This window comes from Delphinapterus leucas, chromosome 9 (assembly GCF_059928025.1).
Source record: "Delphinapterus leucas isolate spDelLeu-1000000601 "Yukka" chromosome 9, BTC_Dleu_Yukka2, whole genome shotgun sequence".
NCBI classification, from domain to species: Eukaryota; Metazoa; Chordata; class Mammalia; order Artiodactyla; family Monodontidae; genus Delphinapterus; species Delphinapterus leucas.
Genome location: NC_143137.1, coordinates 90358613 through 90381907, shown reverse-complemented (window position 1 = coordinate 90381907; position 23295 = coordinate 90358613). Strand labels below are relative to the sequence as shown.

General features: G+C 45.5%; 2 protein-coding genes across 6 annotated transcripts in view; one reads left to right on the top strand and one right to left on the bottom strand.

Moving 5' to 3' along the window:
* Positions 1-23295, top strand: part of LAMB1 (laminin subunit beta 1) — an 83381-nt gene that overhangs the window by 40678 nt on the left and 19408 nt on the right. The window contains exons 17-27 of the mRNA XM_022593003.3: positions 64-187; positions 624-828; positions 1983-2126; positions 2337-2568; positions 5261-5424; positions 6844-7068; positions 8081-8295; positions 9013-9109; positions 18841-19210; positions 21903-22087; positions 23026-23267. Of these exons, the coding sequence (XP_022448711.1) occupies positions 64-187; positions 624-828; positions 1983-2126; positions 2337-2568; positions 5261-5424; positions 6844-7068; positions 8081-8295; positions 9013-9109; positions 18841-19210; positions 21903-22087; positions 23026-23267 (2203 nt within the window). The remainder of the gene's footprint in view (positions 1-63; positions 188-623; positions 829-1982; positions 2127-2336; positions 2569-5260; positions 5425-6843; positions 7069-8080; positions 8296-9012; positions 9110-18840; positions 19211-21902; positions 22088-23025; positions 23268-23295) is intronic.
* DLD (dihydrolipoamide dehydrogenase) overlaps positions 15851-23295 on the bottom strand; it is a 55929-nt gene continuing 48484 nt past the window's right edge. For 4 of the 5 annotated variants that reach the window (XR_016394384.1, XR_016394387.1, XR_004023185.2 and 1 more), the window contains one exon: positions 20224-21700. The gene's annotated coding sequence lies outside the window, so the exon portion shown is untranslated. Of the gene's footprint in view, positions 19596-20223; positions 21701-23295 lie in introns of those variants that run through there. The other variant, XR_016394386.1, reaches the window with a different exon arrangement.

Below are 23295 nucleotides of genomic sequence, written 5' to 3'. Positions count from 1 at the left end.
TGATGGATTAGATACTTAAAGGCGCACCTTTGGTTGTTATTTTTCTCTTTTGTTTCGGGGCAGGTATGTGGTCCTCCCCCGCCCCGTGTGCTTGGAGAAGGGTGTGAACTACACAGTGAGGTTAGAGCTGCCCCAGTACACCTCCTCGGACAGCAATGTGGACAGCCCCTACACGCTGATCGATTCTGTAAGTGGAGGTCGTTTCTGACGAGCAGGGAGGACTGGGCAGAAAGCATGCATCACCTTCCCCAGAGGGTTTTGTGGAGGGTAATGCTGAGAGGTGAGGCAGAGTCATTCTTTCTGCCTCCGAGGCCACTTTGCTTATTTATTTTAATAAAACCCCACCCTCTGGAAAGGATCTACTCAAGAGGATCCTTCCTGAAAATAGGAAGTGTCTTAACGATGACATTTCAAAACCCATCAAACTTTGTAAGAGGTCTCTAAACTTTTGCTGGCGAGAATATTTAAGAATGAAAAGGTTTTCACTTGACTCCATGAGTCTGTTTTTTTTTTTTTTTCAAGAGTCAAAGAAGCACTTGGGGTTTTTTATGTGTTTGCTTGCGTTAATTGATGACCCGGGACAACCCCCGTAAGAACAGTGTATTGTTCTGTTTTCTTCCTAGCTTGTTCTCATGCCATTCTGTAAGTCGCTGGACATCTTCACTGTGGGAGGCTCAGGAGATGGGGTCGTCACCAACAGTGCCTGGGAAACCTTTCAGAGATACCGATGTCTGGAGAACAGCAGAAGCGTCGTGAAGACTCCGATGACCGATGTTTGCAGAAACATCATCTTTAGCATTTCCGCCCTGTTACACCAGACAGGCCTGGGTAGGTATTACTGCTGCTGCTTCTGCCCCTTCTTTCTCAAGAGGCGTGAGGACGCTTGACATCACGAGGTACGTTGGCAGGCATGTCCTATAGTTCTGTGTTAGGCAGTCAGCCCAAAGGAAATAGTGTCTCAACTATAGTTGGTGTTTGTTTCTTTAAGAGCATGTTAGTGATAGAGCACCACTGACAATGGACTCAGTCATCAAGTAACACACAAAGAATAGGGGACTAGGGAAAGGTCCCGGAGACTTTCCATACGCAGGGTGGAGAGTTGGGATGGAATGACAGCACCCCGTAACTGAAATTGATATTTTGCTCTTTGAAAGGTCACTGGGCTTTTGTTGAAGGTCTTGTGATATTTGAGCTTTGAAGGCAAGGAGAGAAAACCTTAATGACCTCCTTCCTAGAAAAACCGCTTTTATCTGTCAACTCCGGCTCCTGCCACTTCCCTGGCACCCATCCGAGGGAGGATACCGCTTTAAAGGGGAATTCTGCACAAGCTAAGGTGCTCTTGCGGGGAGGATTGGGAAGGGCCCCAGCAAAAGGACAGACCAGTGCAGAGCCAAGTGGTCCTCACTGGGCTCATCGCTGTGGGGAGCACAGCCGCCCTGGGTCACAGGCTTTTTTTTTTTTTTTTAAATTTTAAAAAAATTTTTATTGGAGTATAGTTGAAACTAATACATTAGTGTACAGCAAAGTGAATCAGTTATACGTATCCACTCTTATTTTTTTTAGATTCTTTTCCCATATAGGCCATTACAGAGTGTTGAGTACCGTTCCCTGTGCTACACAGTAGGTCCTTATATTAGTTACCTATTTTATATATAGCAGTGTGTATATGTCAATCCCAACCTCCCAGTTTATCCCTCCCCCGCTATCCCCTGGTAACCAGAAATTTGTTTGTAAGCAGAGTCACATCTGTGACTCTACTTCTGTTTTGTAAATAAGTTCATTTGTACCTTTTTTTTTTGAGATTCCACCTGTAAGCGATACCATATGATATGTGTATTTCTGCGTCTGGCTTAACTTCACCCAGTATGACAATCTCCGGGTCCATCCGTGTTGCCGCAAATGGCCTCATTTGGTTCTGTTTCATGGCTGAGTAATATTCTGTTGTATACAGGGTCACGGGCTCTTGCCTCTCTCCTCTGCAGCTTGTGAGTGTGACCCTCAGGGCTCCTTAAGTTCCGTCTGCGACCCCAACGGAGGCCAGTGTCAGTGCCGGCCAAACGTGGTTGGAAGAAGGTGTGACAGATGTGCGCCCGGCACCTTTGGCTTTGGCCCCAGCGGGTGCAAACGTAAGTTGATCGGAATTGTAACGTATTCTTTCAGATCATGAGTCATACTAGCGTGGGTTCCATAGCTTCAGAAGGCATGCTGCACTCTGGAAATTGACCACAGGGGCCCATGAGCATTCTGCACTGGGCAGGGGGGGACTGGCCTCTGTAAGGGGTGTGTTTGCATTTAATGCGTTTTTCAGCTGGTCCCTTGGTTGCCTATTTCCTCAGCTTGTGAGTGCCATCTGCAAGGATCTGTCAATGCTTTCTGTGACCCCATCACTGGCCAGTGCCACTGTTTCCAGGGGGTGTACACGCGGCAGTGTGACCGGTGCTTACCCGGGTACTGGGGCTTTCCAAGTTGCCAGCCCTGCCAGTGCAACGGCCATGCAGATGACTGCGACTCCGTGACAGGGGAATGCCTGAGCTGCCAGGACTACACCACGGGGCATAACTGTGAAAGGTACACGTGGCCTTTTGAAAGTAAAGAGAATGAGATTGTTTCTGGCTGAGCAAACAGCATCTTAGACAAGCCACAGAATGAATCTCTGCCAGTCTCCAGATGGCTCTTTCATTTCTGATCACCTCGGTATTTATTTTCTAGGAACTCATTCGTTTATACAGGACAGATTTAGCTTACACCCTCTGCGCGCCGGGCATTGTTCAAGGGCTCGGGGCGGGTGGCGGGGGGATACAGCAGAGAACAGAACTGATGTGAAGCTGCCCTCTTTGGAGAGTCTTTCTAGAGGTCACCTTGAGGCTGTATAGAAATCATCTGTCTGTCTCAGCAGATCCTGGCCTAGGATGAGTTGTGAAATGTTAATGCCTAATTTAGGTCAAAGTGGAAACCAAATGCAAATGAGGATTAGTCATTTTAGATGGTTTTGTTTTTTGGAAACATGTTATTCAGCTACAGCCCACATGAAATGTGCACAAGCAGATCTTTCTCCAGTTAGCAGATGTTAATTGTGTAATTATTATGGATATAGTGCACTGCACTGAGGGATAGTAAAAATTGGACATAAAATGTGCCTCTAATAGCATTACAGCCCAGCTCAGTAGATAAGGAACAGTCCTTATGAGAAAATTACATCCTGACCTACAGCGTTCATTACTAATTAAGAAAGGCAGCCGTGCTCTTAGAACCTGCTTTTTTTGGATTACTAGTCTCCACCTTTCCAGTCAATAAATCTTCTCTCTTCTAGCATCCATCCACATTATATGGGATTTTTGTTGTAAAAAAAATTTCAGCAAGTGCTTCAGTCAGTGCAAAAGTTGCTCATCAGATGAAAGAAGCTGTTAGTGAAAACTGCATTTGTGATTACCTTATGGCTTGAAGATACGCAAGGCAGCAAATACTGCTGGATAGTATTCAAGAATTCAGCGATTTCAGTGACTACTCCTCCGAGTAAAAGTCAGTCCTTCCAACCACAAATGGTGTTGTGAAAAGATAACAAGGAAACAGTTACACAAGATTAAAAGGAAGAAATTAATATATTAGCGTCATCTTTTGTTTTCTCCCTTTTTTCATTACTGTTCTTTCATTGAGAGATGGAGAATATATTCGAGAGAGAGAGACAAACAGATAAAATCAGATGAAAAAGGGGAAGAGATGGGTGGGGAACACAGGTCAACAGCGGTGGTTGTCCACAAGACCAACCTGAAATCAGGCCCACTGTGAATTTTATTTGTCAAGCATTTTGATTTCTTGCAGAACTCAAAAGGGTATAGGAAGAGAAAAGATTTTCAGCCCTAGTTTGGATGACAAAAGTGCATTAAAGTATTTCAGATGCTGCTGTCTAGTTTGAGCTGATTTCCTCATTCTTTTCCTCTTGCCGAGATGATCAGTTTTCAATCCTGTGAATTTAAAAAGAAGCTCTAGGCTCAGATTATTGCCGAGGGGTTAGAGAAGGGAGGAGACAGGAAATGAACACTCAGTTCTTACCATGATGTATTTGGACTTACTTCACCTAGAAAAGCCTCATAGAAAACTTTCTCACAAACTGTTGCACAAAATTGCTTCATCACTGCTGATTTTCCCAGCACATAATTGGGGCACATGTTCTTGTATTGTGTCTATGTCTAATTAAATAGAAGGTTAATGTCCTCTGAACAACTTTCCCCTTCTATTTCTTCATCCTTCCCCGCTCCCCATTTAAAAAAAATTACCTCTGCCTCAAAAAAACAACAAAAAAAACCCAACCTGAATTAGAAGTTCCAGGCCCAGTTGTGCTTGTAACCGGCTTATCTTGGGTGAGTTAGCTCACCTCTCCAAGTATCCAACTTTCTGATAGTAGAATATGTTGGATTAGACGATATCCAAACTTCCTTCAAGCTCTCATGTTATAGGAAGTAAAAAAGTAACTTAATTACCAGTCATGTTGAAAAGCAGCATGACATACTAAAAGAATTCCTTGCTAAAAGTCAGGAGGCTGAATTCAAATCATGGCTCATTTATTCACTAGTTGTGTAAGCCTTGCCAGTCGTTTAAGCTCCATGGCTGCCTTACCTGTAAGGAGAGGAGATGGAACCTGTTGGGTTTGCGAACTGATAAATAACATCTCTCATCCTTGAGAGGCAGACACAAGGGTCAGGCATCTGGAGAGCATCCCTGTTGGCTTTATTACTGGTAAAGGCTGGATTGCAGAGCAAGGCACCATGGGCTTGCTGACACAGCGTCCCTCCCAGGCATAGGCAGAGACTGACAACCACGGGCTTTCTTCCCCCCAGACCCCGCCCCCAGACTCCTTAATGCAAGGAGGGGAGCTACCAGAATGCTCAGGGCAGGCAGTAGGGTGCACTTGGGGAGATGTACCTCTTCCTCTGGGGAGGAGTGAACGAGGGTCTGGGTGAGGCCAGAGGTGTCACCCTAATGCAGGGGTCCTGCCATGGGATCCTCAGGCTAGGAGCAGCATCAGCCCCTAAATCAGAAACGGGGAGAGGGAGCCCAGCAATCTGTGTTTCAAAAGCCCTCCAGGGATTTCTGATTAGAACTAGTGTTTGAGCCACTGCTCTACTGGAAAGTGCTTCGTGTGGAAACGTGAGGAATGAGGAATGATGTTCCTAAACAGAGAACGTGGTTTCTTAGACTCCTTCTTGTAACAGATTTCATATAACTGTGGTTCATGACCTTCTCTCTTCGGCAACTGATGTAGGTGCTCGGCTGGTTACTATGGAGACGCCATCATTGGGTCAGGAGATCACTGCCGTCCTTGTCCTTGTCCAGATGGTCCCGACAGCGGACGCCAGTTTGCCAGTAGCTGTTATCAAGACCCTGTTACTTTACAGCTTGCCTGTGTCTGTAATCCTGGATACATCGGTAAGTGATGTGCAGACTTTCGGAGGAAAAGATGCGTCTTCACGAGGTTAGTTGTTAAGGAAGAAAAATGATGAAGAGTGAGCCAATTTAGTTGCTTTTTCTTTTTTTTTTTTTTACAATCTTTAATTAAAAGTGAAGGGAGGGCTTCCCTGGTGGCGCAGTGGTTGAGAGTCCGCCTGCCGATGCAGGGGACGTGGGTTCGTGCCCCGGTCCGGGAAGATCCCACATGCCGCGGATCCTGCACGTCCGGGGCCTGTGCTCCACAACGGGAGAGACCACAACAGTGAGAGGCCTGCGTACCGCAAAAAAAAAAAAGTGAAGGGAATCTGAAACGTAGAAGATGTTCTTTTCCTGTTTGGCATGTGGGGTAGAGTCAATTTTTGTGTCTCTGATAATAATGTTATAATACAGGGCACAATAGCAAGCTCATTTAATCCATAAGTCCCTGCTGACACTTTTCTGGTCTTAACCAGTAGAAAAGTTAATTTACATTTTACTTTTTCGTTTCCTTTTCCAACTCCTAGTGGAAGAGTCTCAAAGTAGTGAACTGGCCAAATAGGGGGCAGGAGGAAGAAAAGAATATCATCTGGGAGCCCCAGACAACAGAACCAGTCAAAGCCAGATATATTCTTCATTGTTTACTGTACTCACATTATCTGTCAACACTCTGAGTGTAGCTGGTTGTGCATACAAACATCATTTCATCCTTGATGCCACCGTTTCAAATACTCGTTATGCTTATCCATGGCTCAGCCAATTTGCATGTTTCAGGATTTTCTCAAATAATTTATTTTACTGAAGTATAGTTGACTTACAATGTTTTAAATTCTGTACAGCAAAGTGATTCAATTATACGTATATATATATATATATATACACATTCTTTTTCATATTCTTTTCCGTTATGGTTTATCCCAGGATACTGAATATTGTTCCCTGTGCTGTACAGTAGGACCTTGTTCATCCGTCGGGATTCCTTAAGAAGGGAAATCGGTCATCCCGAGGGGCCCCATTTTTCGGTTGCTCATGGAGGAGCAGGGATTTTTCAGTGAACATACGCCTTGGGTTAGGATGTAACATCAAGCTAAGCTTTCCGCTGTGAGACCACTATTTCACTCCTGATCTGTCCGTCCCTGTGTAATGAGGAGCTAACCTCCTGTGTGCTGGAACCTCCAAACTCTCCCTGCCCCCACCCCCCATGGCCGCGGAGCCAGGCTGAAGCAGCATCGCTGCAAAGACGCTGCTTCCCCTCACGACTAACGGCTCATTTCCCCTGAAGGCTCAGTCACCCGGCTCGGTAGCTAGCACACTGGGGGCCCAGGCGCTGCCTGGGTGGCCCCTCTGGTTGGCGGGAATGTCGGGGACCAGACCTTTCAGTGGGCAAGCCGAAGGTCCCATGCCGGTTTTATTGGACAACAGGCTCCAGATGCGACGACTGTGCCTCGGGCTTCTTTGGCAACCCCTCGGACGTGGGGGGCACGTGTCAGCCTTGCCGGTGTCACCACAACATCGACACGACGGACCCAGAAGCCTGTGACAAGGAGACCGGGAGGTGCCTCAAGTGCCTGTACCACACGGAGGGCGAGCACTGCCAGCTCTGCCGCTTCGGTTACTATGGCGACGCCCTCCAGCAGGATTGTCGCAGTAAGATGCCCGTTCCCTTTGCCCGCTCCTTTGGATGACTTCCACTCTCTTCCTCTTCCTCCTCCTTGGGGGATTTTATTCTTCAGGGGTTTGTCTCATTGGGGAAAATGCTTGTTCAGAGGGGTAAAATTTCACTGGTGACGAAAGAAAGATGAGGATGATCTTTTTTTTTTCTTTACATCCTCATTTCCTGGCAGAGCTGAAGTGTCGAGCTGTGGCTCAGTGCCTGAAAGGGAACCAAAAGCTGTGTCGCTGTCCCTGTGATAAATGCCATCCCATAGAGTATATTGATTTTTATGTTCTGCCCATGAACTTGCTGATGGGCTGGGACTTCTGCGTCCTAAATACGCACTTTGGTCCGTACCTTTTCTTACGTCATTGATGGATAGAGCCTTCCAGCTTAAGGAGAAGAAAGAAGTAACATCTCTGAAGTCTCTGTTTTGGAACACATTGTTTCTCTCTCATCACAAGATCAGCCAGCATTTCCTGCTGTGTCTGCAGGGCCCCAGGCCCCTGTCTTTGTTGATACAAACACGTGCGGAATGTTGAGGACCAGCAGGACCTTGATTGCTTTAAGCCTTCCTAGCTTACAGGGCTTGTCCCTGCCACGGCTCACACAGCCATGACTGTTCTTCCCTGCCAAGAGTTTGAAATCATTAGGTATCTCCGTTCCCACAGCATAGGTTTTATTTCCAGTTAAATCTTCAACTTTACAGTGACTCACCAGCCGCTTATTCAATCAAGTATTGTGAAAATACGGCCGGGCAGAATGTGTCACTTTGCAGGTCTGCCTGGGAAATGTCAGAACTGCATGGAACATCATAAGAAGATGGAGACCACAGTTTTAGATTTTTTTTAATCCCCTCTGTTCCTTTCTGTACTTGTTTGCATTTCCAAGTCAAAATCTGGAGAGGGAAAATGGTAGTCATTTGATGTAGCTGACTTTTGCGTGATCTGTATGTTTTCCGAGTGTGACTCTGTAAGTACATCTGACCGGTTGTTCTTTTTTCAGAGTGTGTCTGCAATTACCTGGGCACCGTGCAGGAGCGCTGTAACGGCTCTGACTGCCAGTGCGACAAAATCACCGGGCAGTGTTTGTGTCTCCCTAATGTGATGGGCCAGAACTGTGACCGCTGTGCACCCAACACCTGGCAGCTGGCCAGCGGGACAGGGTGTGACCCGTGCAACTGCGACGCTGCTCATTCCTTTGGGCCGTCTTGTAACGAGGTGAGGTGTTGTGGCCAGCGGAGGCCGTCATGGCATATGGAAAGATGACTTTGAGTCCTGGTGACAGCTATTTGGTGGCCGGGCCCCAGTTAGAGAAAGGCACCCCTCCTTGTCACAGCCTTGCACCAGGGCACACAGCTTGGCAAACACGGTGCAGACTGGATATCCACCATCACCGGTCCCCCTTGGCTGGGGCTGCGTAACTGTGCCCAGAGGCCCCATCGGATGCACCCGTAGCACCGCAGCCTAGCGCCCCAGCTGAAGGGGTACAGACTCGCTTTAGAATGGACGAGGGGGGCCGTTTTTTTTCAATACCTGGCTGCCGAATCAGGCTTTTTTTTCCTTAACCACACAGCCTGAAATGAGCCACATAGTCATACCCAACATTGTAGAAAGTTCTCCTGTTCCCTGACACACACAGAATGGTGAGTGAGTCACAGGTGGTCCAGGCTTGTGAGCGATATGAGGAAACATGTCAATAAAGGGAGACGTGCCCTGGGCCTTCCGAGCCCCAGTTGCAGAAGAGCAGTTAGGAGACCCTGGCCTGGGGCCCTCAGCATCTGGGATCAGTGTAAGATGCCCTGTTCCTGGTCAGGTGTGAGGCCTTCTCAGGCAGACAGATGGGTCCCCCTTCCCGTAACTGGCAGCCGGAAAAGGCAGTGCAGCCTGGCCGTGGCCCGGCAGCCTGTCTGACCCAGCTCTGTCTTCTGGCTGCAGTTCACGGGGCAGTGCCAGTGCATGCCTGGCTTCGGAGGCCGCACGTGCAGCGAGTGCCAGGAGCTTTTCTGGGGGGACCCCAGCGTGGAGTGCCGAGGTGAGGCGCGGGCACCGGGCTCTCGGGTGGTGTGGGGGGGCCGGGTGTCTGAGGGAGCCTTCTGTCCAGTACAGCACAAATGAACTTGTCTATAAAAACGAGGTTTGATTACAAAAGAAATGCATGCTCATGGTTTAAACACAAAAAATCCTGGAGGCATGTAAGTGGTAAAAAGTGGACCTGCTGGCTTCCAGCTCTGTTCCCCAGGGGTGAGGTTTGTCTCAGCACAGACAAGCATACATACGTACCCCAAATACACACAGAATGGCTTTATTTTTTTATTATTTTTTAAGTGGAAGTATACTTGATTTACAGTGCATCAGGTGTACATCAGAGTGATTCAGTTATATATATGTGTGTGTGTGTATGTGTATATAAACATATACTTTTTCAGATTCTGTTCGTTATACGTTATTACAAGGTATTGAGTAGAGTTCCCCGTGCTATACAGTAGGTCCTTGTTGGTTATCTATTTTACATATAATAGTGTGTATAAACGTGAATCCCAACCTCCAGTTTAGCCCTCCCCCACTCTTTCCCCCCTTGGTAACCACAAGTTTGTTTTCCATGTCTGCAAGTCTGTTTCTGTTTCGTAAGTAAGTTCATTTGTACTATTTTTTAGATTCCACCTATAAAGGGATATTATATGATATTTGTCTTTTTCTATCCGACTCCCTTCACTTAGTATAATCATCTCTAGGTCCATCCATGTTGCTGCAAATGGCATTATTTCATTCTTTTTTATGGTTGAGTAACCAGAATGGCTTTTAAAAATGCGTTCAACCAAAATGTGCTCATATTCACCATCGAGTTCTGCAAATTGACTTTCTGCCCCTCTGAGCAGTATTTTGGGGCCAGCTTTCTTGTCTGCACAAGCAGAGCTAAATGTTCTGGTAAGATTGTTTGATCCCAGTGTGAAGCAGGTGGTGCTGACAGTGAAAGCCCTCGGCAGGAGCGCACTGTCCTCATCAGAGGGGACAACGAAGGAACAGGTGACGGGAGCGCCACGTCCCACTTAGGCTCATGATTAACTAGGACTGTGAGAGAAAACGATGTTTTCTTAAGAACAGAACTTGTTACAGTCATGTGAATCAGAAGGATTGCTTAATTTTTTAGGCTGTTGCAGTTTTTTTTTGACCTGCCAGGTTATTTTTAAGATCTTCAAGTAAAAGCATTTATGGGAAAGATTTTAATAGACTGTTGCCATTCTGTATTCCTCTTCTTTCTTTCCTACTTGGGTATTCTTCCCTGTGTTTTAAGTTTATAACGATGGATAAATATCTTTTGTAGTTTCTTATTTGCTCTTTGATCCATTTTCTTCGTTACACATCTGAAATTCTAGGTCCCTGTTGGACTCTACGTTAAAAAAAATATATCTTTTTCTTTTTTGGATACAACTGTAGTGAGAAATAATACAGATCTGCTCGTTAGCGGTTTACTCAGAATATTCTGTCGAAAGTCACAAACCTAGATACTACGTGTTCTTTCAGAGTCAACTCATCTGTTCCTTAACAGCCAGAAGACTTCAAACAGTGGACACGACCAGACCCAATGGCATATGATTTGTTTTTTTTCATTCGAGGTGTAGCCAGAAGGGTCTGTACTAACATCTTACATGAGATGAAGGTTTGCTCCACAGAGGAGGTATGAAGGCTGTGTTGATAAGCGTGACTTAATTCATCATCCTTCAGTCCCGACGTTGGTTCTTCACGGGGTCTGATTTTCTCACTTCCTTTAGAAGGTCCGTGACATTCAGTGGACCACTTGATTCGAGATGTCTCCTGCAAGTAAGATCCTGCTTAAAATCTGGTTTCTCCAGAGCTCTAACCACAATTCTGTTAAATTCCTCAATCTTGTACTGCCCCAAGGGCTTGATTTTCTCCAGATAATAGTTCTATCATTGCTTATAGCTTGATTCTGTCAGCATGTGTCATTGGCAAAATAGCTTTGGCTGCCAGAGCTTTCTGACCTTTTGCTCCGTCTAAGCTTTATTAGCATGAAAAACCTGTTTCCTGGAGTCAGAGTCAATCAGAGGATTGTTCATTTAATACTCAGAACTTTACCCCTTACCCTTTAATCTTTAAACTTTCACCTCTAAATCTGCCAGAGACATTGTGGCTTATAGGAACAGTATCAACTTGTTCAGGTCAAAAGTTAGATCATGTTTTAGAAAGTTTGCAAAGAGAGAGATCCACGGCATCCACGTTCGCCAACTTCTCTGTTCGTTTTATCTAGAAGAAAGGTCAGCCTGTTACATAAGAAACTATGGGGACCCAGATGCTTTCGACACCCTGTGGAGGCAGCTCGTACTGACAAGGCACCCAGAGAGGGTGAGAACTGAGTTAACGATGGGGGAGTCCTGGCCAGCTGCGGGCCTTGTGCACACAGGATGGCAGTCGAAGCAGGACCAGTATAATATGATGAGGGCCGGGACAGAAATTCAGGAGTGGAACAGAGTCACCAGTGAAAACGGGAGGATAAGAACTTGAAGGGACAGGGTTCAGCGACCAGCAGGGACAAGAATAGGTGTCATCTGAAATTAGGCGGAACTATGGGGAAAAAAATGTGACCACTTTTCTCAAATTACATCATTCATTGCCCAAGAGTCTTCAGATTCAAATCATTTAGTTGCGCAGGGCACAAGTTTAGACTTTCTGGGGCCACCAGAAAGGCTTAGGTCATAGCTAAGTAGTCTTCTTATGGAAAAAAATGGAGTTATGTCAAGGACAAACGAGTTGAGCCTCCAGCTCATGAATTGTTGAATGTTCCCATTGTCCTGGTGGGTTGGGGCTCTTGGCCGATGGGGCCGAGTCCGAACAAGCCCATCACTGTGCTGGATGGAGAGGATCTAGCCTGCCCAGTCCCGAACGTGCCCGAGAAAGCCTCTGCCCGGAGCCCTGCCTTGTGCCCTGAGGACTGAAGGGGTCACAGGAGGAATCTTCCTGTTGATTGGTGGACAGCAGAAGCAGGGATCCTGGCTCTTGGAAAAGGCCAGTGTTTTTTAAACCCAGGCTGATTGGAAATGTGGGCCATAGGAGAGAGGCTCTGGGGAGTGGCCATTTTTTTTCATCCTGCTTGTTTCTCATTTCAAACTGTTTTTTTGTAGAAAATCGAAGTACATTTTTTGTCAGACATAATTTTTTTTTTTTTTTAATGCTTGTCATCTTTTCTCAGGCTAGGATTCATTTACAATCACCCACCTTTTTATTTCCAGGGTGGCTCAGGAAATCAGATTTAATTTGATTCTTTAGAGAACCACAGATACTTTTGTTAGTAGAGGAAAGGCTTGTCTACGGCCATGTGCCAAATCCAGCTCATAGCCTGGGCTGGTGAATAAAGTTTTAATGGAACACAGCCATGCCCATTTGTTTACATATTGTCTGGGGCTGCCTTCGTGCTGCAGTGCCCGAGTTGAGCGGTTGTGACAGAGCCCATAGGGCCTGCAAAGCCTAAATACGCACTATCTTTTTTTTTTTTTTTTTTCTGTGGTACGCGGGCCTCTCACTGTCGTGGCCTCTCCCGTTGCGGAGCACAGGCTCCGGACGCGCAGGCTCAGCGGCCGTGGCTCACGGGCCTAGCCGCTCCGCGGCATGTGGGATCTTCCCGGACCGGGGCACGAACCCGTGTCCCCTGCATCGGCAGGCGGACTCTCAACCACTGCGGCACCAGGGAAGCTCCGCGCTATCTTTTATAGCAAACGTTTGCCAACTCCTGGGCCAGACAGCCAGTTCATTTCTGCCGGTGAAGTCATAGTCATTCCCCCAACTTTCATTTCAAAACTGAAGTGACAGTACTGAGGCCAAAAGAAAAAAAGGTGGGGCTGGAAGAGGTAGAGAATTTAAAGGAAAAGAAAAACACATTTCAGAGATGAAAAATCATTTAAATTTCCCGCATTAAAGTAAAACAGAAAAGCCTAAGTAAAGTAAGAGTAAAGCTTTGGGCATGATAGCACATCCTGGGGTCCTTTATTGCTGTGAGGCAAGGTCCACGGCAAAAGCCAATAAACCCAGTCACCGGATTTTAGGATATAGCACTCTCTCGCTCCCCAGGCAGGTTCAAGTTTCAAAAGGAAAGAGGGGGGACCAACACAACCCTGAGTGACTGCCCACTGGTGCCCAGTGGGGAGTGGATGCAGCAGAGGAGAGCCACTCCCTGAGAGGGGGGCTGGGGGGGCGGAGCTTGTAGGCTGTGGGAAAGGGTAGGTAAAGTAGCAGGACGGCTGGAGGTAAGTGGTGCTGTCCTTTGCAGCATCAGAGGAGGGAAGCCCGGTAGGAACTGGAGTCACCTGGCAGGTGTCATGGAAACTGTCTTCGTGGAGACTAACGAGGAGCTTTGGTTTCACCATTGGGGATGGATTTTCTTCAATGGGCAGGGGAGGTCTGCAGACGGGGAGGGGAGGATACAAAGCAGAAAAGTTATACCTGCTGATAAAGAGGCACACGGGCCGATGTTTCCCATTCTGGCATTCACTTGCTCACGCTTTCCTCTAGATCTCAATATCTCTAAAATGGGTACAATATTTTTCATCTGCCTACCTCTTAGAGAACATGTTTTATTTACTTATTTTTTTTAATTGAAGTATCGTTGCTGTACAATATTATGTTAGAGGTGTCCAATATAACGATTCAGAATTTTTAGAGGTTATACTCCATTTATAATTATTATAAAGTATTGGCTATATTCCCTGTGTTGTACAAGATATCCTTGTAGCTTATTTTATACCTAATAGTTTGTACCTCTTGTTTTAAATGATGAGAAAACTTAGTAAAAATTGACAGAACCCGCTGCCCACATAACCGAGAATATATTTATAGGTGAAGGTAGAATTCTCATGGCTCGTTAAAATGATGACTGTCTCATTTTTAGAATGCTGTTCGTCATCTTCACAATTTGTTCAGCTTAAAAATCAGGGAACAACTTTTGCTATATACACTCTTCTTCCCAAGAGAAAGTTTTTGATCCTCTGCCAAATAATCCCATTCCTTAAAGCCACACTGAGTTCCAGGTCCCCCTGGACTCCTACGCCTTTCTCTGAAGAGAGGAGAAAGCCCACTGGCCCCCGTGAGAGACAGCCTGCACAGTTAGCTGATAATTTTTCCCATCCCAGTGAATGTGAGAGATGATTGATTGGAGAGTCTCCTTCACAGTTTTAGTGTCCTTGAAGTTTTAAATCGTCAGGTGAGAACCAACCTTTACTCTTAGGGGAGGTCTTTTTACAAGGTCCTAAGTGTGGGCCTTCTAGTTCTTGCCTCCCAGGTGACCCCATTAGAGAAGCAGTTCTGCAAACTCAGGGAAAGCAGCACATGCCCACTGGCACTTTAGCGGTTTCCCAGCTTCAGTTTGAAATGAAAACCTGACGCGTTTTAGGTAGTCATTTGGTACCCTTCCAGAGAAAGGTCAGGATTGACTTTTTCAGTGATGAAACTGCAATCCAGCCATGTATGAAATTTGACTCTACTTTTCAAATGGAGGAATGTTGTCAGCTGAGTGGGTCCTGGTCTCTGGAGGGCGCCGAAGCTCTGCCCCACCTCTGTGATGCTGGTCTTGAGGGTAAGGGTCCAGAGATCAGCTGGGACGAGAATTAGGTAGACTATGGGAAAAGAACATGACCGTTCTTCTCAAATTATGTAATTAATTGCCAAATATGCTTTCCATTGCTAATCCTTCAGTTGAAGTGGTTTGTTGGAGGGCACAGGTTTAGACTTTCTGGGACCACCTATATGCTTCTGGAAAGACTTGAGTCATAGCTAAGTATTCTCCTTATGGATAAAAAATGTAGCTGTGTGAAAGACAAACAAGGAAAGCCTTAATGGGAGGGCACTTGCCTTCTAAATCCCACAGTTTGGGGCCAATATTTTCCCCCACAAATATTCCCATGACAGAATGAGAGCAAGACATGCCTTTCCCAATGACCTAAATAAAAATTGTTAGGGAAATTAAAAATAAATTTAACATATGCACACAGCCCTTGCCCCCAGCATGCATCTAGTGAAAACCTCTTTAGGACTGAACTGCACCGTGCCTTTGCATTATCTAGGGGAAAGAAAGGTTTTCTAAGCATGTGCAACATCTGGTACCGTTGTCCCAAGCCTAAGGGGGATGGTAAAATAGGACAGATCTGCTGGGCCACTGAGGCCCCAAACAGGGCTACCTGCTGGGGCCTGCGGGACAGGAGCGGGACAGTCTGATTCACTTAACATGGCATCACGAAGGCCCCCCCACTTGCACAGGTCCTGAGGTCTGTGCATCAACTTACATGGCTTAACTTGAGGCTCATGACTGCTCACTCCACACACACATACACACTTAACAGGCAAAAGGGAGGAGAACAGCTGGGAAGATAACAGTCAGTACTCCCCAAAATGGGGTGTAGCAGCCCTCAGCGTCAGCATCTCCTGGCAACTGCTAGAAATACAAATCCTCAGACCTCACTGGTTCCAGTTCTGGGGGTGGGGTGGAAATGTGTTAAATGAGTCCTGCACGTGATTCTGATGCGTGCCGGAGTTTGAGAGGCTAGGACCTAGATGACCCAGGTAACTCACAGCTTTTTGGAAGATGGCTAAATTTTATAAGATGATATGGAAATTCATTCCTAAAGTCTGAAGTTCTTCCCATCCTCCTGATTGTAGAAACTGATGAAGGCCGTGGTTTCCCCAAGCCTTTCCCGTTCTTTTTCTGGGGTGTCATTAGGTATTCCACTAGAGAAAGATCCCACAGTCCAATGAGTCTGGGATATGACTGGGTAAAAAAAAAAAAAAAAAAAAAAAAAAGTGAAACAGGGTTTTTCCTGCAGAACTCCTATGAGTTTAATATGCTGTTTGTTTTGAACCTTCAAGAGGAGGATGTAGAATTTCCCGAACCTGCTTGATCATGGAACTCTCATTTCTGGGAACATCTCCTAGAACTAATTAATGGTCTAGGGAAGACAGTTATCCACAGCTCACCTAAGCTGCTTCCCGATTCATGAGAATGCCCCAAAGAACACAGGAAAATGAAACATGCCTGGAAAGAAACAAAATGCTTAAGGAAAAAGAAGTTTTGTTTTGAAAACCTAAGGTACCAGGAAAATGCTATAGATTTTAAATTCTAAAGGTTAAAGACTGGAGTATTCCAAACTTCAAATTGTTTAACAATCATGTTATTGGCAAATATGCAAAGACAAACGTAAGGCCATGACAGCTTTTTTCCCATGGAAATATGATCAAGCAACACTCTGGGCAGGAACCACCAGACACTTGGACATAGAATGATAAGAATAAAAACATTTATTGAGTGCTTACTCTGGACCAGACACTTCTCTGAATATTTTAGAGTTATTTCATCCTGAAAGCAATCCTAGGAGGAGCTAGGTATAATCATTACCCCTTTTACGCGGAAAGCCATGACTCAGTTTCTGTCCTCCCCAGGGCCGCATAGCTGGGTGCGGGGAAGGCAGGATTCACCACCAGGCAGCCTGCGCTCTTATTACAACGCTGTGCTACTCAAACATGCCGCTTGAGACTGTGGAGTGTAGTTGGCAAACAAAGGCCAGGAAAAGCTAAACAATACAAGGCAAGGTGTGAGGATGTTCAGGTGAACGGTCCAAGCCACAAACACGTCTTTCTGGCTTTGGAGGATAGAGGCGTTTTGTTTCTCAGGACCATCGGTGAAACTGGTTCTAGAAGATGTTTTATTAGAAAGTCTTTCAGAGGCAATCATACCTATTGACTCAAGAAGGGGTTTTTTGTTTGTTTTTGTTTGTTTTTAATTACAGTGTTGTGTTAGTTTCAGATGTACAGCACAGTGATCGTTATATATTTTTTCAGATTCTTTCCCCCTATAGGTTATTACAAAATATTGTGTAGTTCCCTATGCTGCACAGTAGGTCCTTGTTGTTTATCTATTTTATACATAGTAGTGTATATATGTTAACCCCAAACTCCTAATTTATCCCTCCCTTCCCTCACCTTTCTCCTTTGGTGACCGTAAGTTTGTTTTCTATGTCTCAGGGTTTATGTGTTCTGTAAGTAAGTTCATCAGTATCATTTTTTATTTTAGATTCCACATATAAGCAATATCATATATTTGTCTTTGACTTCCTTCACTTGGAATGATAATCTCTAGGTCCATCCATGTTGCTGCAAATGGCATTATTTCATTCTTCTTTGATGGCTGGGTAATATTGTGTGTGTGTGTGTGTGTGTGTGTGTGTGTACACGTACGTACACACCATATCTTCTTTATCCTTTTGTGTGTGTGTGTGTGTTATACACCATATCTTTATCCATTCCTCTGTTGATGGACACTAGGTTGCTTCCGTGTCTTGGCTATTGTAAATAGTGCTGCTGTGAGCACTGGGGTGCAAAGCTACCTCGGAGAGGATGATTCTGTTACGCTTTGCCACAGTTGACATTGCGTCTTAGGAGGATTATTTTCTTTTGTAGGGGTGTATGGACGTCTCTTGCATACCTGTATCAAAAGCGAGGTTAAAGGCTCGTTTGGGAAAGACGGTTGAACTCCAGTTTGCAAGTTGACCTTGTGCTCAGAGCTGAGAATGGAGAAATGGTTACAGGTGTACCTTTGCCCTTGGAGTCCACAATCTAGTTAGGGAAATAGGATCTTTTTGTTTTTGTTTTTATCCCCACCTTTTCCCAGAAAGGATTTAAGGCCAGCAATAAGATGTGTGTACAGACCTTTTGTTATTCAAACACTGTACAGATACTGTGAAATGTCAAGTGTTGATATAAAACCAAGTTAGTCACCTGAGCTTTGGGACTCTGAGCCAGGGTTCAAAGGCATAGGCATCGTGATGGGTAATCTCAGCCACAGGCCGTTGGCCAAGAACGCAGATTTCACCCTGTACCATTTGGTTCTGCCTAAGGTGCCCACCCTGTTGGGCCAGTGAGAGGTTGGGACTGAATGGCTCCCAAGGCCTTTCCTATCACTTCAGATGTTTTATGAGCCTCTGCTCTTAGGGCTAGGGGTGGTTATCACAATGGCAGACACCCACCCACGAGTTAGATGTTACTGAGTTGAAAGCCTGAGTTAGAGGATACTGAGTTGAAAGCCTTTTAAATCGGATACTTGGAATTCCTGAGACTTCTGCCCTGATTTCGTTTTCTTTTTATCAACTTTATTGCATTTCATCAAGCATTCACTGTTGTGCTTTGTGACCAGGTAGAGGGATGTTGGTGTGTTGCTCATTACTGCTGTATCTCAGGCCAGAGGCCTCATGTCACCAGGCTGTCACCTGAATTGTCTGTCCTGGGAGGATCTGCAGACGGGTCAAAAAAAGAGGGAGGCAAAGGCAGGACAGAGCTTAAGAGCACAGGCTCTGGACCCTGCCAAGTGCTGAGACAGAATCCCGGCTTGGCCATTTCCTTGCTGGAAGGCTTGGCAGTCATGGAGCCTCTCTAAACCTCAGTTTCCACACCCATAAAACTGATGATTGTAACACCTGGTTCCTGTAGGGTTATGTTGAGGCTTAAATGAGATGATGCACGTAAACCATCTGTACAATGGTGTTCACTTAAAAAAAACCATCATCACTATTATAGTTAAGACGTGATTAGCCAGGGTTGAGATAACGTGCGTTCTGGAGGAAGCAGTTGCAGTCTCTTTGCAAACCGTTGGTAAACTGTCGTGGACCATTTACAAACCTTCCCATTGTAACGGTGACTGAGGATTCTAACTGCCAAGTCGCTGAGGTTGGGGCTCTAGTAGCTCAGCCAGCACTGCCGTCTCCCTTCTAGCCTGTGACTGCGACCCCAGGGGCATCGAGACGCCGCAGTGTGACCAGTCCACCGGCCAGTGTGTCTGCGTCGAGGGTGTGGAGGGTCCACGCTGTGACAAGTGCACTCGGGGGTACTCGGGCGTCTTCCCCGACTGCATGCCCTGCCACCAGTGCTTTGCCCTTTGGGACGTGATCATCGCCGAGCTGACCAACAGGACCCGGAAGTTCCTGGAGAAAGCCAAGGCCTTGAAGATCAGTGGCGTGATTGGGCCTTACCGGGAGACCGTGGACTCGGTGGAGAAGAAAGTCAACGAGATCAGAGACATCCTGGCCCAGAGCCCAGCCGCCGAGCCGCTGAAGAACATCGGGAACCTCTTTGAGGAAGCAGAGTAAGTAGCTGACGGACCAGAGTAACCGCTCACGATGCTGTTTCCGCTCGATGAATCCACAGCGTGGCCCTTCCACCAGGAGGCGTGGTTAGTGCTGTGAGTGAAAACAGGTGACTGGGCCATTTGTTTTCCCCGCAGTCGCCGCTCTGGGCATGGGGGTGAGTGGGCGCTGGCTCACTGTTGGGGACCAGAGTTGCAGAGATTGCAGTGCAAAATGTGTGAACGTATATTCAGCACTCTTCTCTGCAAACAGTACCCTCGGGCAGTAGAATGGCAAGGATGCTGGATTCAGAGACAAAGGATCCTTAACGCAGTCACAGCTGGGTTACTTGCTAGGCTTGTGAACTTGAATGACTCACGCATTTCTAAGCCTCTCTCTTCTCTCCTGCGGGGGAGGGGAGGATAGTATTTACCTTTCCCTGACAGAGTGACAAAAGGACTGATCTATGAAATGGTAAGGTAATTGCAGAAAACAGTATGAATTGTTATTATATGTTTTGCTACTACCAGGAAAAGTCCATTACCACAAATAAGACTCCTATTTCTAGGTTATTTCCACTGCTCAGCTGTTGGTCCACTAGAGCAGTGCTTCATTCATCTAATTATAACAAGTTCTCTGTGATGAAAATTCCTCCTCTTAGCCCTTCTCTGGGTAATCATCTCTCTAATTGGAAAGTGTGTATTTTGCCAGTGGAAGCAGAGAGAATTGAGCAAAGTGATGCTGAACTTTCTCCCATTTTTTTTCTCCCATTTCTCCCAGTCAGTCATCTTTCCTGCTCTCAAACATTCCAACTCCCTTTGCCAAAAAGGACACCCCGCCCCGGCCCCAACCCAAAACAGCATAAGGTCTAGGCTAAAGGACAAAACAGGAAAAGGGTATGAAGCATTTGTGTTTCCCCAAATGCTATGGGTTTTTACTGTAGACTCACCATTTGGCATGAGCAAGGGGGTTGTTTCATGGCTAAGTCCTATACATTAAGGCGATATTATATCGTGACAGAACTACGGTAACATTTTTGTGTGATGGGACTTTTAATCAGCATCTCTAAGAAGTGAGATGGCCTTTTCATCTCAGCACTGTGTATGAGAAGCAGGAAGCTAACCGCTGACATTAGCTCAAGTACCTTCCTAGACCTAGATTTAAAGTAACTAGTCCCTGGATTTCAAGCCTCAGATCTCATGGCCAAGATCATGCGGTTGACCAGGGTGTTAGGCGATGTCTGATGTGGGGCCATAATGCACTTAGTGAGGAACTCAACCTTATTAAAAAGACCGTGGTACAGCTCAGCCTTCTTACATGTAGCGATAATGAGCCATGGAAGGCCCTGGTCTGAGTGCAAGCCCATTTAGGAAATGATGTCTTGACCTGGGTGCCATGCACCTTAAGGCAAAACAAGAGCGACTACACTTCTCAGACAGCCCTGGTCCTACCTTCACTCTTCACCTAATCAGACAGATTGTAATCACCTCAGGAACACCAATTTCATCAATCTTTTTTCAACACAGTATCCAAGGACGCAAGGTCTAGGATCCAAAGGGGCATTATTTACAAATATACAATGTGAGATTTGACTTTGTAAAAGTATAACATTGTACGAGACCTGAGGAGAAATGAAAGCCTTCTGTGAATCAACCGATTAATAAAAGCAAAGCACTGAAAAAAAAGAAACTAGCCTCAGGAAAAGAGCCATCAGGTTTACTAAATGTAATTTATCCCGCAAATCCTTTTAAGCACTTTTTCTTTGAGTTGGGCCATGGTATTCTCTCAGCCTTAAACATCATTTTTCGACTGGCCCCCAACCTTTCAGCATCTCTGCATTTTCCCCGTTTTTTGTACAATTATATTCCTGAGAAGACAATACTGAGTTAGGTGATACCCAGGGGTAAGGTCTTCTCAAATATTCCTTTCTTTGAGATACATACACACATGCCCACTGTATATACGAGTAATTTACAAATAGATGCCTAAAGTACAGCTTTGGAAACAGGAAGATACAGAACAAAATGCAGTTGGGTTTAGATTCCAAATGAAATATTGTGAAAGCTAAATGGTTATCATATTCCATTCTTACTGGTACTACCTTCTTTCTCAGGAAAAACGAAAGGGTTGCTTTGTTGGTGGAAGGAGGAGGCTCCTTTGATGAGACGTGGCTTGAAAGGGGTCGGGTATGAAAAGCTCCTTTGGGTTGCTCCCACTGGGTTGCTTCCTGGTGGCGGTGGGGCTTGCTTTCTGAATGTCCCATCTTGAAGGAGATCCCTGAGGTTCACATGAGAGCATTTTTGGTGGGTGGCTGGGAGGCATAATTGTACACTGGAGTCACTTACATCTTTCGAGTTTGTGGGATTGTATGGGCTTGAAGCTGCTTATGTACAGAGCTGGTACTCCACGCTCTGGATCTGTGCTCACGTTACATCAGACATTCGGAATCACTCCTGTAGTCCATCTGCCACAACACAGCTGAGCGGTGCTGCTGTGTTTTTCTTCAAAGTCTTGAAGAAAGAAAAATTATTAGATTTAACAGAGTCTCTTAATGATAAGAATAAAATCAGTACTTAAAGATAATTACAGACTACTGAATCGGTCTGAAATTACAGAGTAATAGATAAAGTATTAGTAGAAAATGTAAAATTGAGACTTCGAGTTTTCCCTTTGGTTTATTTTCCTTAGGTAAATGTGTCCTCCTCTTTACAGGAAACTAACCAAAGATGTTACAGAAAAGATGGCTCAAGTAGAAATAAATTTATCCGACACAGCTACGCAAAACAACAGCACGGCCAGAGAACTAGACGCTCTACAGACAGAAGCAGAAAGCCTGGATAACACAGTGAAGGAGCTTGCTGAACAACTGGAATTTATCAAAAATTCAGATATTCGGGGTGAGCATTTTTTTGTGCAAATACTTAATCCTGGGCAATGGATTTTACCACCTGTCTAACCTTTTAACAGAGCACTTTCAGAAGAAAATTAAGTGCTTTGTAATCATTTTTAAGCTTTTTCTCATTGAGACTCTGGCACAAATGAGGATTAAAGTCCCCATTTTACAAACATGGGACATGGGGCACAGAAGGGGTTGCATGGAGCGAGCAGTGGTTGTTGCATTAGAATGGCATGCGTTTTCTGATTTTTAAATTTTTTTTCCAGTTAGTGGTTTACCTCCTTGGCTTCTCTTGGAAACGGGCTCTTGTAAAAAGTTAAGAAATTAAGTTGATACTTCTGCATATCGTTTTATATTCACGAATGTTACTTGGTCAGGAAATCACATTGTCAAATCGTTTATTGGTATCGAAGGCCGTATTATAGGACCTTCCCTCCCCAAAGCAAAAGAAAGTTAAAAATGTGTCAGATCACCCTATCCATCCTGCTTTATGCATGATTGCTTATTTTTTTGGCTAGATCCTTAAAGCCAAAACACGTCAAGCTGTTTTATGTATATAATGTTAGCCATTTGAGTGGATCGAAATAGTTAAGTGAGAAAAGGGAAAAATCATCTGGACATGTAATCTACAGGCTGCCTGACACCAGCTACTTAGAGAGAACTGGAAGCTTGCCTGTGTGTAGGAACAACATCTGCATGATCGACTTAATTTTCTAATCCAGATGTTTGGCATCCTCCAGAGCCAGAGTTAGGTGCTAACGGGACAAAGTGTATTCATTGATCATGAGAGGAAAGTTACATTTCTTCATAAAGATTTTATTCCTTGAATTTTAAAACAAAACCACATAAGGTCAGTTTAGACGCGAAATACAGCCGTTGCTTGATGGGGAGATCGAGTACAAGGGGATTAACTATGGGCAATTTCATTTCATGCCCTAGGCGCCTTGGACAGCATCACCAAGTATTTCCAGATGTCTCTCGAGGCAGAGGAGCGTGTGAACGCCTCCACCACAGATTCCAGTGGCCCCGTGGAGCAGTCGGCCCGCACTCGGGACAGAGTGGAAGACTTGATGTTGGAGCGAGAGTCCCAGTTCAGGGAAAAACAGGAGGAGCAGGCCCGCCTTCTGGATGAACTGGCAGGCAAACTACAAAGTCTTGACCTTTCAGCTGCTGCCGAAATGGTAAGGTTTGAGGGTTTGGCCTCAAGGC